This window comes from Columba livia, chromosome 22, assembly GCF_036013475.1.
Source record: "Columba livia isolate bColLiv1 breed racing homer chromosome 22, bColLiv1.pat.W.v2, whole genome shotgun sequence".
Classification (NCBI taxonomy): Eukaryota; Metazoa; Chordata; class Aves; order Columbiformes; family Columbidae; genus Columba; species Columba livia.
Genome location: NC_088623.1, coordinates 62,435 through 79,795, shown reverse-complemented (window position 1 = coordinate 79,795; position 17,361 = coordinate 62,435). Strand labels below are relative to the sequence as shown.

General features: G+C 54.8%; 1 protein-coding gene and 1 non-coding gene across 2 annotated transcripts; one reads left to right on the top strand and one right to left on the bottom strand.

The window, feature by feature from the left end:
• Nucleotides 1-198: 198 nt before the first annotated feature.
• Nucleotides 199-7,790, bottom strand: LOC106146116 (uncharacterized). Its single transcript, XR_010467551.1, has 2 exons — nt 7,516-7,790; nt 199-1,307 (listed from the first exon to the last, which is right to left on the bottom strand). It is a non-coding gene; the product is annotated as an uncharacterized LOC106146116 (transcript).
• Nucleotides 3,028-10,425, top strand: LOC102094704 (large neutral amino acids transporter small subunit 2). The gene is made up of 12 exons (XM_065038570.1): nt 3,028-3,376; nt 3,472-3,701; nt 4,134-4,338; nt 4,849-5,015; nt 5,675-5,800; nt 6,388-6,556; nt 6,638-6,761; nt 6,836-6,942; nt 7,542-7,638; nt 8,059-8,208; nt 9,069-9,249; nt 9,672-10,425. The coding sequence occupies exons 2-12, from the start codon at nt 3,560-3,562 to the stop codon at nt 9,857-9,859; spliced, it is 1,656 nt and encodes a 551-aa protein (XP_064894642.1). The 5' UTR covers nt 3,028-3,376; nt 3,472-3,559; the 3' UTR covers nt 9,860-10,425.
• The last annotated feature ends 6,936 nt before the right edge of the window (nt 10,426-17,361 follow it).

Genomic DNA, 17,361 nt, shown 5'->3' with positions numbered 1-17,361 from the left:
TTTCCCACAGGGCTGCTCCCAGCCAGGCAGCCCCGGCCTGTGCCACTGCCAGGGTGAGTCCCCTGCAGGGGCAGACACTGGTGTTAGTCCTGCTGGGGTTTCCTGAGGTTCCTGCCAAAGATGTGTTTTCCTCGAAGCCCTTCACTGAGCACAGAGGCCTGGGAGGGTGTTTCAGTAAAGACCCAGGCACAGCAGGCATTGAGTCCCTCAGCACCAGCATCACACTCTGCTGTTATTAAATTCCCCTCAGCAGCAGCCCCGCATTTCCCTTGTTCAGCCTTGGTCTCTGACGCAGACATTGAAGCTCTTGGTTTTGCTCTTGACTTTTCTTGCAGCCACCAACTCCAGGTGAGCCTTGCCTTTCCCAAAGTCACCCCTACACAGCAAATGCAATGTACATCAGCTTCCTCAGGGCATCCTTGAGATCCTTGTTCCTCATGCTGTAGATGAGGGGCTTCAATGCAGGGGTATCAGTGAATACAGAAATGACACCACCAGGCCCAAGGATGTAGAAGACAGGGAAGGGGGCTTCAGGCAGGCAAACATTCCAGTACTGATAAACAAGGAGACCACAGCCAGGTGAGGGAGGCATGTAGAAAAGGCTTGGTGCTGTCCCTGCTCAGTGGGGATCCTCAGCACGGCCCTGAATATCTGCACATAGGACACCACAATGAAAACAAAGTATCCTCCCCCAAAAAAGCACTAGACATGAGAAGCCCAGTTTCCCTGAGGCAGGCGTCTGAGCAGGAGAGCTTGAGGATCAGGGGGATTTCACAGAAGAACTGGTTCAGGGCATTGCCCTTGCAGAGTGGTAGTGAAAATGTATTGGCTGTGTGCAGCAGAGCATTGAGGAACCCAGTGGCCCAGGCAGCTGCTGCCATGTGGACACAAGCTCTGCTGCCCAGGAGCGTCCCGTAGTGCAGGGGTTTGCAGATGGCAGCCTAGCGGTCATAGGCCATGATGGTGAGAAGGTAAAAATCTCATGACATCAAAAAGACAAAGGCCTAGGCAGCACATCTGGTATAGGAAATGGCCCTGGTGTCGCAGAGGTAGCTGGCCATGGACTTGCGGACAATGGTGGAGATGAAGCCCAGGTCAAGAAGGGAGAGGCTGAAGAGGAAGAAGTACATGGGGGTGTGCAGGTGCTGGTCCCAAGCTATGATGATGATGATGAGGCCGTTGCCCAGGAGGGCAGACAGGTAGATGCCCAGGAAGAGCCAGAAGTGCAAGAGCTGCAGCTCCCGTGTGTCTGTGAATGCCAGGAGGAGGAACTGGGTGATGGAGCTGCTGTTGGACATTTGCTGCCTCTGATCAAAAAAGGAAAGGACAGGAAAAAAATATGACAGACTTCAGAGCCATCTAATTTTTCGTATAAAAATCTCCCTGCCCCTTAAAATTGAAATGCGTTTCCTTTTGCGGCCTGTGCTGGCTGGGTGTGCTGAAGGGAGCGTGACCTGTGCCCGTGTGAACTGACCCAAACCCGCCTCCCCCTCAGCGGGTCCCCCTCCCCAGCCCCGCCCCCTCCTCCGACTCTCCCGCGTCTCTGTGCCCTGGGCGCCGCAGCACCAACGCTCTCGGTGGCAGTGGCGGGAAGAGCAGAGACCCCCGAGGCCTCGTCCTCCTGTCCCAGTCCTTCCCAGGGCCTCCTCCCGCCCTCCGCCCTCCGCCCCCTCTGGGCCCAGCCCGTTCCCTTAAAGGGTCCCGGTCCTCCGGAGAAGCCGCGAACCGCAGCCGCCCCGAAGCGGCGTCATGAGTGACAGCACCATGAGTGACAGCACCATGAGTGACAGCACCATGAGTGACAGCACCGACCGAACGCGCAGGGGCCGTGTCAGGGGAGAAGGGCGGGGACAAAGAGGCGGGAGCCAATAGTAGGGCGGGGATAGATAGGCGGCGGCCAATGGTTGAGCGCCCAGCCTGGGGGAACGGGGGGAGCGGGGTGAGCTCTGAAAGGCGCTGCCCGCGGCGGTCCCTTTAAAGACCCGTTTTTCCTCTTTTTTATCCTACTTTACCTCTTAAATTCATTAATCTTATTCATTTTGACCCAATTTAGGCATTTAAAAGTGTTTATAAGTCCCGTACTACCCGTTTCCAAGGGAAAACCCAGCCCTGCCGCACCGCGGGAGAGGGAGGGCGGGGGGACAAAGAGGCGGGAGCCAATAGCGAGGTGGGAAGCGGGGGAGGGGGCGGGGATGAAGAGACAGCGGCCAACGGTAAATGGAGGGCGGGGCGAGGAAATGGGGGGGCGTGAGGGGGAATTGGGGGATATGGGGGGTCTGAGAGGTAGAATGAGGGAAAAGGGCGATATAGGGGTCATGAGGGGTGTGAGGAGGAAAAGTGAGGGAAACAGAGGGGACATGGGGGTGTACGAGGCGGCATTTGGGGGAGATGGGGGGGGTGTGAGGGGGCATTTGGGGGAAAAGGGGGGACATTGGGGGTCTGAGATGAAATGTGAGGAAAGGGGGAGGAAAATGGAGGAGTATGAGTAAAAAGGGGGGAAATGAGGGGGTCTGAGATGAAGAAGGGAGAATATGAGGGGGAAATGGAGAACTGATAGAGAATATAAGGGAAAAGTGGGGATTTGGGGTGTCTGAGGGGAAATTTTTGGGGAAAAAGGGAGTCTGAGAGTGAATATGAGTGATTTGGGTGGGTCTGAGTGGAAAAATGAATGAAAAGGGGGGATATGGGGAGGTTTGAGGGGGAAATGGGGGGTCCCATGAGGAATTTGAGGGATAAGTAGGGGTTGAGGGGGGATACAAAGGGAATGGGAGGGTGAGGGGGAATTTGGGGGAAAATGTGGGGATTTGAGGGGAAAAACGAGGGAAATGGGGTTTGGGGAGGAAATGCTGGGGTCTGGGGCAATTTTGGGGAGATGGGGGGCGTCTGGGGAAAGAATGAGGGAAATGGGAATGAGGGGTTGAAGGAGAAATTTGGAGTAAAAGGGGAAAATGGGGGGGGTTGAGGAGAAATGGGAGAGAAATGGAGAGGTGTGAGGGGGAACTGAGAGGAAATCGGAGGAAATGAAGGTGGTCTGAGGGGAAAAATTAGAGAAAAGGGGGAAATGGGTTGGATGAGGGGAAAGGGGGTGAAGTGGGCAGGTCTGAAGGCAAATGGGGGGGCTCGAGGGGGGTTTGGGGGCTACGAGGCCTCTCAGTGGGTGATTACGCGGGGTGAGGCACTTTTTTGGAGGGTTGCCAGCAGGACAGGGGGCTCCCAGTCACGTGACTGCCCCCCTTCCTCCCTTTCCTTCCTCCTCCCTCCTCCACCTCGTGGGGGGGGGGGTGGAAAGTCCGTCCCCCTGTTATCGGGGAGACTGAGACCAAAGGTCACCGTCCAAGGAGACGGGGGGGGGTGACACATCCTGCTCCTCCACCAGGTAATTTGGGGGGGTCCCACCTCCCCTTTAAGCCACCCCCCCCCTTCTAAACCATCCCTCCCCTCCCAACATCCCTCCCTTTTTTTTCATTACAGCCCTCCAGAACCCCTTGGACCCCGCCAGTTTGGAAGAGGAGAGCAGATAAACAACTCGCCCCCAAAAAAACAACCCTCCCTGGCCGCCATGATGGAGGGTGCCCGGCAAAGGGGGGTGCCCCCTGTAAAAGGGGAGCACCCCCAAAAAGGAGGAGTGGGAGGAGATGAAGAAGGTGGTGTTGCCTTGAAGAAGGAGATTGGGCTGCTCAGCGCCTGTGGCGTCATCGTGGGTGAGGGGGGAGCCCAAAATCACCCCCAAAATTCCCCTGAATCCCCCCAAATCACCGCAAAATCAACCCCAAATCAGCCCCAAATCACTTCAAACCCCCCAAATCACCCCAAACTCCCTCTAAATCCCCCTAAACTCCCTCAATCCCCCCGAAATCACCACAAAATCAACCCCAAATTACCTCACCTCCCCCAGTCACCCCAAACTCCCTCAAAAACCCCCTAAACTCTCTCAACCCCCTCCAATCTTCCCAAAATCACCTCAAAACCCCTTCATCCCCCCACCTGCCCAAAACCACCATTTTTGGGGAGGTTAGTCCCCATATTTGTAGGGGGATTCCCCAGTTTTGGCCCTTTTTCCCCCATTTGGTGGGGATTTCCCCTCTGGTGGTGGGGTGCCCCTGTGCATGACATCATGATGATGTTACTAACAGGTAACATCATTGGCTCGGGGATTTTCGTCTCCCCCCGGGGGGTCCTGGAGCAAACTGGGAGCGTTGGACTGTCCTTACTGGTCTGGGGGGGTGCAGGGGTGGTGACAGCAGGGGGGGCCCTGTGCTACGCCGAGCTGGGCCTGGCTGTCCCCCGCCCCGGGGGGGACTACGCCTACGTCATGGAGGCCTTCGGGGGGCTCGTGGGGTGAGTCTGTGTGGCAATCTATGGGGTGAGGGCGGGCATCTATGGGTGAGGGGGTGGGGGTGACCCACCAAAACCCTCCCAAATCCCTCCAATGGCAACTACTCCCACGGCAAGGAGGCCTTCGGGAAGATTGTGTGGCGAGTTATGGGGTGATCTATGGGGTGATCTATGGGGTGGGGGGGTGTCTATGGGGCACAGGGATCTGTGGGGCAGGGGGTGGGGTGACACCCTCCAAACCTTCCCCAACCCTCTCCAAATTCTCCCGGTGGTGACTACAGGGGGTGTGATGGGGTGGGCTGGGGGTGGTCTATGGGGCAGAGGGACATCGAAGGGGCAGGGATCTATGGGGCAGGCTGTGGTGCAGCCCCTGACCACTGCCCAGACCCCCAGTGGCGACGCCACCTACATCAAAGTCATAACTGGAGGGTATTGGGATGAACTGGGAGTGGTCTATGGGGCAAGGATCTGTGGGGCAGGCTGTGGGGCAGCACCCTAATGCCCGTGCTTTAGGTTCCTGCGGCTGTGGCTGCTGGTGCTGGTGATCTTCCCCACCACTCAGGCCGTCATCGCCCTCACCTTTGCCTCCTACCTGCTGCACCCGTTCAGCCCCGCCCCCTGTCACAGTCCAGACCCCGCCCTGGACACCGCCCTGCGGCTGCTGGCAGCTGCCTGTGTGGGTGAGTCACACCCCAAACTGGGAGGGGCTTAGGACCATATTGGGAGGCACTGGGATGTACTGGGAGCGGCCAGAGCCATACTGGAAGGGCTCTGGGATGGACTGCAGTGGGCTGGGCAGGGCTTAGGACCAGACTGGGAGGCACTGGGTTGGCCTGGGTGGGCACTGAAGTGGAATGTGAAGCACTGGGGGGACACTGGGATGGACTGAGAGGCACTGTGAGGGCTGAGGATGAGACTGGGAAGAGCTGGGGTGGACTGGGAGAAGTCTGGGATGTGCTGAGGGGGGCTCAGGACTGGTCCAGGAAGCACTGGGTGGTACTGGGATTTACTAGGAGAGGCTGGAGCCATACTGGGAGTGCTCTGGGATGTACTGGGAGGAGCTGGGGAGGGGCTCAGGACCATATTGGGAGAACTGTGGGGTGTACCGGGAGGTACTGGGATGGACTGGGAAGCACTGGGCTCTACTGGGAGGGAGTACTGGGCCATACTGGTCTATATGGCTCTATACTGGGATGTACTGGGAGGCAATAGGCTCTACTGGGAGAGACTTGAGATATGCTGGTGGGGCTCAGGGCCATACTGAAATATACTGGGGGGGCTTGGGGCTGTACTGGGAGGTTCTTACTGGGCCATACTGGTCTATACTGGGCCCCCCTAGTGCTGCTGACTGGGCTGAACTGGGCCAGTGTGGTGGGGGCCACCCGCCTGCAGGACGCCTGCGCTGCCGCCAAGCTGGGGGCCATCGGCCTTGTCATTGTCACTGGTCTCGTCCGCATTGCACAAGGTGTCACCCCCTATGACGTCTCCAAAATCCACCAAAATCCTCCACCTCCCCAAAGCACTGGAACAGCCACAACCCCTTCTCTGGCCCAGGCCCCGCCCCCTTCCAAAGCCTCGCCCCTCTTCCCTGTTCCCACCTTGGAAGAAGTCAAGCCATTTTTCTGGCCCTGCCCCTTCACCAGGCCCCGCCTCCTTTGAAGCCACACCCCCTCCCAGAAGGACTCTAGACCTCCTCCAATTACCCCAGGGTCCCCTAATTACCCCTATATCCCTAATGACCCTTGAGCCCCCTAATTACCCCAACCTCCCTAATTACCCCAGGGGCCCCCTACCTCCACCCCCACTGGTTACCTGCATCCCCCTCTAATTACCCCAGGAACCCTCTAATTACCCCCAGGACTCCTAATTACCTCGGCCTGCTGTTACCCCCACCCCTAACTACCCCCACAACCCCTGTAATTATCCTCAAGCCGTCTAATTACCCCTAATTACCCCCACCCCCTCTAATTGCCCCCAGGCCCCCTAACTGACCCCTCTCCCCCTAGTTACCCCCAGCCCCTCTAATTACCTTCCTAATTACCCTGCCCTTAGGCAAGCACTTCTGGCTGGACCCGCCCCAGGCTTTCCCGGGGGAGGGCGTGGCTGGTGGGGCGTGGCCAGGGGCAGGGCCCTTGGCCTTGGCCTTTCTCCAGGGCTCCTTCGCATATGGGGGCTGGAACTTCCTCAACTACCTCACCGATGAGCTCATCGACCCCCCCCGGTGAGATTTTAGGGTGATTTTAGGGGGTTTGGGGTGTGGGGGCTCGGCCTGACCGTGCCTGCTTTGGCCACTCCCCCACAGGAACCTCCCCCGCGCCATCTTTATCTCCCTCCCCCTTGTCACCCTTGTCTACGTCCTGGCCAATGTTGCCTACCTCACCGCCATGTCACCTCAGGAGCTCCTCCAATCACAGGCTGTTGCTGTGGTGAGTTCCAACCCCCTTAACCACACCTGTTTGGCCACACCCACCACTGACCACACCCTGTTTTTTTCCTGCAGACATTTGGGGAGAAGGCGCTGGGCAGGGCCTTGGCATGGGTGATGCCACTGGGTGTGGCCCTGGCCACCTTTGGGGGAGTCAACGGATCCCTCTTCACCTGCTCTCGGTGAGTGGCCATGCCCACTGAGTGACATCATGGCAGCCACGCCCATGTGTGATGTCACATGGCTAAGCCCACCAGGGGTGATGTGTTGTCCTGATGGCTGCATCAAGACTGTATCAATACGACTCGTGTGGGGCTGAGCCCGGTTCCTGACATCTCCCATGTGGTTGCCATGCCCACTGGGTGTGGCACGGTCAGACCACGCCCCTTTCCAAAGCCCCGCCCCTTCCCAAAGCCTCACCCCGTGAAGCCCCGCCTCCTGAAGGCCTTCCCCCTTCTTGAAGCTCCACCCCCTCCCCAAAGCCCTGCCCTTTCCTCTTTCCCTGGCCCCCCTTGGGAGCAGGCAGCCATTTTATTTGCCCCGACCACCCACCAGGCCCTGCCCCCCAGAGCCCCGCCCCCTGAAAACCGCACCCCATCCTTTAAGCCCCGCCCGTTTCCGTTTCCCAAAGGTCCACCCCCTCCTTCTCTTTCCCTGCTCCCACCCTGGCAGGGGGGATCAACCCTTTTCCTTTTCCCTGCCCCCTCACCAGGCCCATCTCCCTGTGAGGCCCCACCCCCAGAAGCCCCACCCACCATGATGTCACTGTCCCCGCCTGCAGGTTGTTCTACGCGGGGGCGCGCGAGAGGCAGTTGCCGGCCCTGCTGGCCATGATCCACCTGGAGCGACGCACGCCCGGCCCCGCCCTCCTCGTCACAGTGAGTGGGCGGGACCTTTGGTAGGAGGGGCCGGGCATGGACGGCACCCACCCCGCTCTAGCCCCGCCCACGTCTGTGGGTTTCCTGGTCACTGTGACCTCCTGGGTGTGACCGGGAGGGGGTGGGGCCAGGGCTACGCATTGCCCAGCCCCTCCTCACATAGTCCGTCCTCTCCCAGTGTGTCCTGGTCACTGGTCCCTCCTGGTCACCATGAGTGGGTGGGGCCTGGGGTTGGTGGGCGGGGCCAGGGTAGGACCACATATAGTCCACGTCCATCTCCATCTAGCCCCACCCACCTCCAGCCCTTCCCCATGTGTCCTAGTCCCTCCTGGTCACTGTTGGTGTGTGGGGCCTGGGCAGGGGCGGGGCCTAGGGCTGCCTCCGCCCCCATGATGTGCCCCTCTCCTCCATCCCCCCCAGTGCTTGTCGACGCTGCTGATGCTGGGCGCCGGTGATGTCACAGCCCTCGTTAGCTACGTGGGGTTCGTTAACCACCTCTGGTACGGGGTGGCAGTGGCAGCGCTGCTGGTGCTGCGGAGGCGGGACCCCCACAAGCCACGACCCTTCCGGGTGAGACACGCCCCCCTCCCACCCCCAGCCATGCCCTGGTGTCCCCCTGAGCCTTCCCAGAGGGTCCCCCAGTCACCCCAGGGATTGCCCAGCCCCTCCCCCTTACCGTGGGGTGTTTCCTTTTCCTCTCCCGTGTCCCAACGGCCCCCTGACACCTCCCCCCAGAGTGTCCCCATGTCACCCTGGGGTGTCCCTTTGTCACCCTGAGTTCTTGTGGGATGGCCCCATGTCACCCCAGTGTGTCCCTTTGTCACATCAAGTTCTCCTGGGTCCCCTCAGTGTGTCCATTTGTTGCCTTGGATCCTCCTGGCATGTACCCCTGTCACCCCAGAGTGTCCCCTTGTCACCCTGTCTCTTCTTAGGGTGTTCATGGTCACCTCAGTCCCTCCCAGAATGTCCCCCCCTCCTCTGTATCTCCCCTGCAAAGTATCCTGCCATGTCCACGCCATGTTCCAAATGACCCCATATCCCCATTCCTGTCCCTGTGTCCTTGTCTGTGTACTCAGGTGTCCGTGATCCCTCCCAGGCTGTTCCCATGTCACTCCAGCATGTCCCCATGACCATCCTTTCAGCCAAATCTCCCCCATAGGGTGTCCCCCCTCCCCGTGGGGATGTCCCCAATGTCCCCATGTCGTTCCCCATGGCACTCCTGGTGCTGTATCTGCTGCTGTGGGGATGGCTGGCGGGGGGCAGTGCTGCTGCAGGAGCTGCTGCTTTGTAGGCTGGGGTGTTGCTACTTCCCCATCTGCAGTTCTGCTGCAGGAGTGTCCCCATATCCCCCCTCCCTGCCTCTCCCCCTCTCCTGGGGGATGTCCTCCTCCCCATGGGGTTGTCCGCAATGTCTCCCTCCCTGTTCCCAGGTCCCCACAGTGCTGCCGGTGCTGTACCTGCTGCTGTGGGGGTGGCTGGGGGGGGCAGCACTGCTGCGGGAACCACTGCTCTGCGGGCTGGGGCTGGGAGTGTCGCTGCTCCCTGCCCCCCTCTACCTGCTGGCAATGAGGGGCAAGGGGCCCCGGCTCCCTGCTCTGCGACGGGCCTGCGGTACGTGTGAGGCCGCTGTGGGGTGATGTGGGGTGGAGGGGGCATTTGGGGGGCACTTGAGGGGCAGAGGGGGTGGTAGGGATACTGGTACTGGTGCCATAGTGGAGGATGGGGGAAGTTAGGGGCACTTTGAAGGGGGTGGGGGGCAGTTTCAGTGGTTTGGGGGACAGTTTGGGGTGATGTGGGGTGCCATGGGGCAGGGGTGCATGTGGGGGTGGTGGAGACACTGGTATTGGTGCCATAGTGGGGGTTGGTTGTGGTTTGGGGGAGTTCAGGGGTACTTTGGAGGGGTTGGGAGGCAGTTTGGGGACAGTTAGGGGGAGCTATGGAGTGATATGGAGCACTATGGGGCAGGGGAACACTTAGGGGGCAGTTTGGGGCCACTATGGGACAGCCATGGGTTACAGCCCATCTCCCCACAGATGCCGTGACCCATTTTGGGCAGCGGCTCTTCCTGGTCGTCTACCCTCAACCTTCACCCCAGGGAGACGACCCCACGACCCACAGTGATGACCTGACACCCCACGGTGACAACCCCATGACCCACAGTGATGACCCCGCACCCCACAGCAACCCATGGCAACCACTGACCTCCCAGCCCCATAGTTGAGCGGCCCCGTGGGGCTGCCTCTCCCCAGTGCCTTCCCCTGCCCCATAGTGCAGCCCCACAGCTGCCCTGGTGCCTTAATCCCCCTCCAGTCCTGCTATAGGGCTGCCCCATGGCAGAACAACCCCTGGCCCCATGGAGGAGGGAATTGGCTGGTGGGGTGGGGGTGGTGTCACCTGCGGTGGGCAGGGCTCCCAGAAAGCCCCACCCTCTCCAGGTAAGAACTTGCCCCATAGCCTCACCCCTGCCCCATAGATCTGCCTCATAGCCTTGCCTCTGCCCCATAACCCTACCCCAGAGCCCCGCCCCCTTCCCCATAGACCTTAACCACCCCCGCCCCCATCTCCCCACAGATCCGTGGGGCCCAGCTCAGGGAGTGCTGGTTCTGCTGTTTCCCCTCCACCCCTTCATGCTTGGGTCCCCTTTCTGAGGACCCTGCGCTCAGGGTCAGATGGTGTGGCCCCCACATCCCCTCTGTGTTTTTCTGTAGGCCCTATGTAAACATTGGTCGAGGGGTTGGGTGTAGCAATTTTTGTAGGTCCTATGTAAATAAAAGTCCTTGCAGTGAAGGTGTGGGGTGGAGTCAGTGTGGGGCCGACATAAACAAAGTGGGAGGGGCAGGGCTGTGTCAGCATAGGGGTTTCTGTAGGTCCTACAAAAACACTGTGGGGGGTTGGATGTGAACAAACCCGTTCCTGGGTGGGGGGATCCTACATCAAATAAATTCCTGTAGGTCCTACAAAATCAAAGATGTTTTAGAGGGTGCTATGTAAAAAAGCCTGTTTGCAGGGGGTCCTACATAAACAAACATGGTGGTGACATATAAACAAACCAATTCCTGTATGTCCTACTTAAACAATCCCCTTTCTGGAGGTCCTACAAAAATGAGATTGTTTTTAATGTTTTGTTTTTAAACTCATTTCTCTAGGTCCTATGTAAACAAACACAGGGTGTTGTTCCCCAAAAAGCCTTCTGTCACCTGGTGTGCATGCAAATGTTCCAAATTTAGCACACAGAGAGGGGATATTTTGTTACAGAGTTGTGCAAGTCTGGATGCTGGAACGAAGCCAGTGTGCCAGCAAGAAAAGTGACGGCCAAAGAGCTAAAGAGCCAGTTTGTTACATATTTGCATACTTGTCGCAAGGGAGTAACTGAGAGTTGTGCTGCTGCAGAACAATGTTTAGCTTTCTCAAGGAAAAGCACAACTTAGAGTTCACTGGTGGGTTCTCTCTGTTATTTACTGCATGGGGAAATATGCCAAGCTGAGTGCTGCTGACCTTCTCTCCAGGTGCTGTACCCCTCAGGGTGCAAACTTTCAGGATTCTTCTCTCCTTGGTAACCGGTTGTTCTGGAGTCTGTATTTAGAGCTCCGAAGGCAAACTTTGAGGGAATGCCTGCACCCATTCGCTAAAGCAAACTTTCAGGCATTCCCCCTCTGATAACCGGTTGCTCTGGAGTCTATAATTTAGAGGTCCAGAGACAAACTTTCAGGTGAAGGCTGATAACTGTATGCAGAGCAGATTTCAGGAAACAAAATTCTCAGAAAAAAAATAAAATGAGTAGAATAGCAGGAGGGCTGGCTCAAGCTGGTACCTGCGCAGAGGTTCCAACCTGAATATAGAAAACCACAGACTTTTACATCTCTACAGACCATTCATACCCTGATTCAGTCCAATAGTAAAGTTTCACTTGGGGTCTTCTTGCTCCTCATTGGATCCTTTTCACTGATCTCATATGTGCCTTTGTTTTGTTTGGCTGTAGACATTCCTTATTGTCCATAGCCAAAATTATAGTCCAAATCCTTTTCTTCTCAGCAAAGTGTAAAATAGGCCTTATCTTGCAAGTGTTCAGTGTAGTTTGTAGTTGCTTTCAGTAAATATGAGTAGAACTTTACAGCTTAAAATTTCAGCAAATCCAGCTTACTAAGTAACATGAAGCAAAGAGTATATTAAAAATCACACAATTTTATACTTCTAGATGATTCATTACATTCAGTATGCATTTACTTAAGCTAAATTATTAATATGAAACTTCAGTTGGGCTCATCCACTGACCTCTGAATAGTAAAACCATTGCCATACAGCTCACTTATTTAGCAGGGAGAGCTCAAAGTGGGCTCATCCAGGCTGTCATTTTTATGGAAGAAAGTGGTTGACTTGTACTCAGATTGCATACAGTAAGAAAAGTGTGGCTGGGGGGGTGAGTGCATCCCCATTCGGTGCCCCAGTAATACAACAGCCTGGAGTACAGTTGAGGTTGTGGTTACAGTTAGTTCCTTGGCAGGCAGAGGTAGTGGGAGAATTTTCATTTTCATTCACGTTCTGTCTAGTGAGAGGTCACATAAGGGGTGTGTGTGTAACAGAATCTGGGAGGCTTATGAAAAAGATAAACGTTTGAAAAGCGGAAAGAAAACAGAATAAGGACTATTAGCACTGAAGCCATTAAAGATCAAGGGGGCTCTGGGATATTATTATAGATGTGCCATCAATGGTGAAGATTAAGCCAGACCAGCTGGCACACAAGTGAAGTGACGTGGGAGCAAAGGCTGTGTGAGGGCCTCTGATGGGGACACCATGGGACGAGCTGCCTACAGAGGGACCAGGGATGTACCTGCAGCTGCTGGAAAGGTTGTGGGGTCTGAGGAACGACCAGGAGACCTGTTTCTCTGTGTATGTTTGTTTGTGTGCATGTATGGTTGAAAGAGACTGCAGGACACAGATGTCCACAGGACAAAGGAACTTGGGAAGAGCAAGGATCCCGGGTGAGCTCCTGGATGGGCTGCGTGTCTGAGACCAGTTACTGGGGATCCACAGTGTGTGCGTGTGTGTGAGTGAGGGGTCCGCACCACAGACACACCACAGCTACAGTACCATGTCCAGTTCTGGGCTCTCCAGTACCAGAGAGATATGGACAACTGGAGAGAGTCCAATGAAGGGCCACAAAGGGCATCTGGTGGGAGCAGAGTGTTAAAAAAGAGAAGAGCCAGTGAGGTGCCCTGCAGGAGTTTTACTTACAAACAAGGAAGAACTGGTCAGAGATGTAACAGTCAGGGGTGAGAAAGTGGAGTGTAGGATCCTGAGAGAGGGGAACAAGGCCAAGAACAGGACTTCAGAAGAGAAGGCTTGGGCCTGCTTGGCAACCTGCTTGGAAGAAGAATTCTTTCGGATACAGCCCGGCAGAGAGGAGGGGTGCAGAGTGATGTTTGGTGGTCAAGGATCTCCTCTTCAAGCTCCAAAAAGTCCAGCCCCACATGCAGAAGGTCAAGAAAAAGTGGTAGGAGGAAGGCATGGAACTCCCTGGCAAAGGAGGAACTCCTTTGAAAGGGACTGCTGACAAATAACTTGCGTGGAGAGGAAGCACAGAGGAGGTGGAAGCTGGCTGCCTTCCAGCCTCAATGGTTCTGCGCTGCTGTGCTGGAGACAGGCATCTGTATGTGTGTGTGTGCATGGGAGAACTGTGGAGATGAGGGGGTCCTGGGCCCGACTCCCAGACAGGCAAAGAGTCTAAGACCAGCTCCTGAAGAGATCTATATTTTGTCTGTGTCTATATACGTATACATTTCCCACTAATATAGCCTTGCATTCAAACAGCCCAACCTTCCTATATCCTTTCTCCGTTGGTGTTTTTGAGATTGTGTTCATGGCAATTCCTGCCCAGGTTTGCAGAGACCTTCAGCTCCTCACACTGTTACCTTGTGAGACCACACCGCAGTCAAGGTGAGCACATAGACATAACATCTGACTAAATGGATCTTGAATCCAGAAGGGCATTGAGAAACTCAGGAATTTGGGAAACAGAACCCCCTTGAAGTTTACAAAGAGAATTGGCCAGTCCAGCCTCAAGAGTAATAATAAACCTGCACATCAGGGCCAGCTGGGACCTGAGTATGTGTGACTCTGAGTGATGAGTGACTCTGAGGAGAAGGGCCTGGGAACTACAGGGAAGGCCGTCCAAGCCAGTGGTTTATGGTCACCATGAAGAAGGCCACCAGCATATGGGGTTGCATTAGGTTGAGCATGTTCACCCAGACAAAGGGAGTTATTGTCCACCTTGAGAAAGCACTGGTAGGGACCCACACACGTGGGTTTGTCCCAAATATCAGCTCCCAGTTTTGATGGAGATGAGAAGAGTTGGAGAGTGCCCAGAGGAGACAGTGAGTCCGGGGCCTTCAGCAGATGGCCTGTGTAAAGGAGCTGAAAGACCTGGATTTCTTTGACCCTTTTGCCCAGTGGCACGGAGGCTCAGGGCAGTATAGGAGTATCCTGAGAGTGCTTGAAAGGTGGTTTCAGAGATAGTGGAGGTTATCTCAAAATTGGGAAACAGTAGGAGAAAGAAAAAATGCCACAAAGTGCAGTTGGGAAGGTTGAAATTGGACACGAGGAGAAACAAATGTCACTCTAAGTGCGGTTCTGTGGTACAATAGGCCCTCAGAAAGACCCTGGATTAGCCAAAGCTTTGTCTTTCAATGAACAGTCTGTGAGGATGGAGACATGTCAGTAAGGCTGGGAAGATGCTCAGGTAAGACCCAGGTTGGTAAGCAGGGTGGATGTCAACACTGTAGCACATCCTGGGGTGGAGAAAGCTAGGGGCACTGGTGAGGCTGAAAGCCCCCAACACAGCCAAGGCCTTTGCATCCTGGGCTGTGGCTGTTCTCTGAGCAGCTGATGCCTATGAGGAGACATCATTATAGCACCAGGACTTCATGGCCTCCTCATCACAGCTCATAAGCCTGGAAGAGATGGTACTGTAGTCCTGCTCTTGGCATTGCACAGCACCACATCCCACTGCCCCAGGAAGAGCCCTGACCAATGTGTAAGGAGCAGGATCTGCCTTCACAGGGGCTGGGTTCAGGGCTTGGCCCTTTGTCTTAAATAACACATCCAAGTCACTCAGCATTAGAGCCACCTGCACGTTGCCTTTTTCTGCCTGTACTCAGTGCCTCTAGTTTTCTCCCCTAACAAACATGTAAGCTTTGTCAGTGATGTCCCTCAGTGGGACCCATTAACACAACAAGAAACTTCTGAGTTTGAATCTGACTTTGACTTCTTGAGAGATTTCTTCAACTTGCTGTCACCATCTGAGATTCATGAACTCAGAACCAAATCCACCTGAGGTGTCACTAAAATGCCTTGGTCTGCTCCTGTGCTGCTGAGCTGGACTGTGCTCCTGGGACACAGGGAGCTCATGGCAAGCAGCAGCGCTGCTGTGCCCAGGAGCAGCTCCTCTGCAAATGCAGCAGGGCTGAGGGCTCTGCATGGGGATCTCAGGAAGATGAACAAGGCAGAGAGAGAGCTTAAAGGTGGTCAGGATTGGGAGGAAGACTGAGAGCTCACGGTCCTTGACATGGTAAGTTTATAGGTGCAAGGCAATTCATCTGTAGCTCCTGGAGGCATCTCCTAAAGCTGGCAAAGCCACAGTTTCTGGGATCTGTCAGGAGGGAGCTCTTGTTAGGCAATTTTTAAATACTGTGAAGCCATTTTGCACAGAGTGGTGCCCAGGGTTGTCCTTCGGAGCAGCGTCCCTGCACTCCCAGGGGCTGTGTGCCAGGGCAGGGACTCTGCTGCCTACCAGGATGTTGTGTTTTAACCTGAGCTGGCAATACAACCATGATAGCCGCTCACTCACCCCCTCTCCCACCCCCCCAAACGGGAGAGAATCAAAATGGAAGGGAGAAACTTAGACTGAGATAAACAAAGTTTAATGAAATAACAAAATACTAATACACTACTAGTAAATAGAAATATAAATATATATATAAAATAGAAATAAAAGATATTCAAGGCAATTTCTCACTAACTCCATCCACACTGAGCAGCCAGTCCCTCGAAAACAGCACCCGGTCCCCAACAGTGAAAAAAGAGGAAGAAGGCAGAACGGCTCAGAGTCCTCTGCAAAACTGCAAAAGCTGGGCTAGATGTCCCCACAGACCTCTGCCAGCTGCGCCCCAGAGAAAGCAAGAAATGGCAGAAGAAGCGCCTACCAGAAGGCCCTGACTTATTAAATAATTAGCATGGCCCTAATGGAATGGAATACTCTTATTGATCAGTCTGGTTGCCAGTGAACCTCTGAGTCATTGTCTCACACCTGTGGGCAGAGCATTCGTTGTGTCCTTGGCATTAAAAACCTTAATTCTGTGCTGGCACGTTATCTGCTTGTTCTCAAACAAGGTTCAAACAATGAGCATGCTAGCTATGAAAAAGAAAGGTTTCTAACTGCATGAAGAAAAATAATCAATTTTCAGTCAAACCAGCACACAGGATCAGACCAGGGAGATCCCCACAGTGCTGTGGGGAGAAGCTGTGGGTAAAAGGAGAAAACTGTGGAAGGCAGGGTCCTGCTGTTGAGATGATGCTGCATGGGTCAGGGCTGCTCACAGCTCCAGATCACTAGAGGACATTCCCAGGAGATTTTTCATAAAGCGCAGCAAGGCAAGACTTCCTGAAAGGGAAGGATACTGTTCTTTAAATATTATACTCTTGGTTGTCTGGGTAGGCAATGGGAAAGAAAAATTAATGTCTCAGTTCAGGAGGTGGCAGTGAAACTCTGAATTTGTTTCTCTTAGACTTGAATAAACCTGGAAGTATCAGAGATCAATACACTGTAGCTAAACAGACAGCATCAGAATAACTTTTACAGCCCCATTGGAGCTTGTCTGATGTTCCCATCAAACTCTGCCCACACAGATCTTCCCCTGGGCAGTGCCGGCTGCTGGGAGGGGTCTGCAGGGCAGAGCTGAGCACACAGCGGGTGGAATGGGATCTGTGACAGTGATGAGACCTGGGGACAGAGACACAGCTGCAGGCAGGGACAGCTCCAGGCAGCAGAGCAGCGGGTGTTCAGGAGCTCTGTTTTGGTCCTTCTCTGTAAATGTTTGCAGATGTCTTCTCTGCAGATGTCTGCTGAGTGTTGTCTGCTGGGCAATGATCTGACTGTCCCTTTAGCACATCCCATCTTCAGCAGCCCTAACTCTCTGCTCTGCCTGTCCTGCTGGGCTCACAAGCTGCCCCCAGAAAGGCCCAGCTCTGCCATAGGATCCCAGGAGTGCTGACCCTTTCCTTAGAGTCAACACTCTCCTCTCAAGAGTCCTTTGCTTCTCTCTGGGAGACATCATGTCCTGCTCTCTCTATCACATCTCCGCCTCTAAACTTGGACAGGGAAGAGTTTGCAGACCTGCCCATTCAATCAGTGCTTCCCTACTCCCATATGAGTCTAGTTGTCTGGGTTTTTTTAGAGAGTGATTTGTGTATGAAGTCAACTTCAAGGCAACACAACCAAAAGTACAGGATGCAGGCAAAAAACAGATGGACACTGCAGCTCTCCTGAATCTGTACTAAGCCACAGAGAACTGAGCCCTTATGTCTGTCCTGTCTCAAGACTCTTCTCATTTTCAACCATAAAAATGAGAATTTCTACGCCTTAAAAAAAAACCACTCATGAGGTGTGATGTGGGAAAATTTAAAAAAAATAAATAAATGTAAGGACATGCTAAGCCTCTCCTCTGCAAT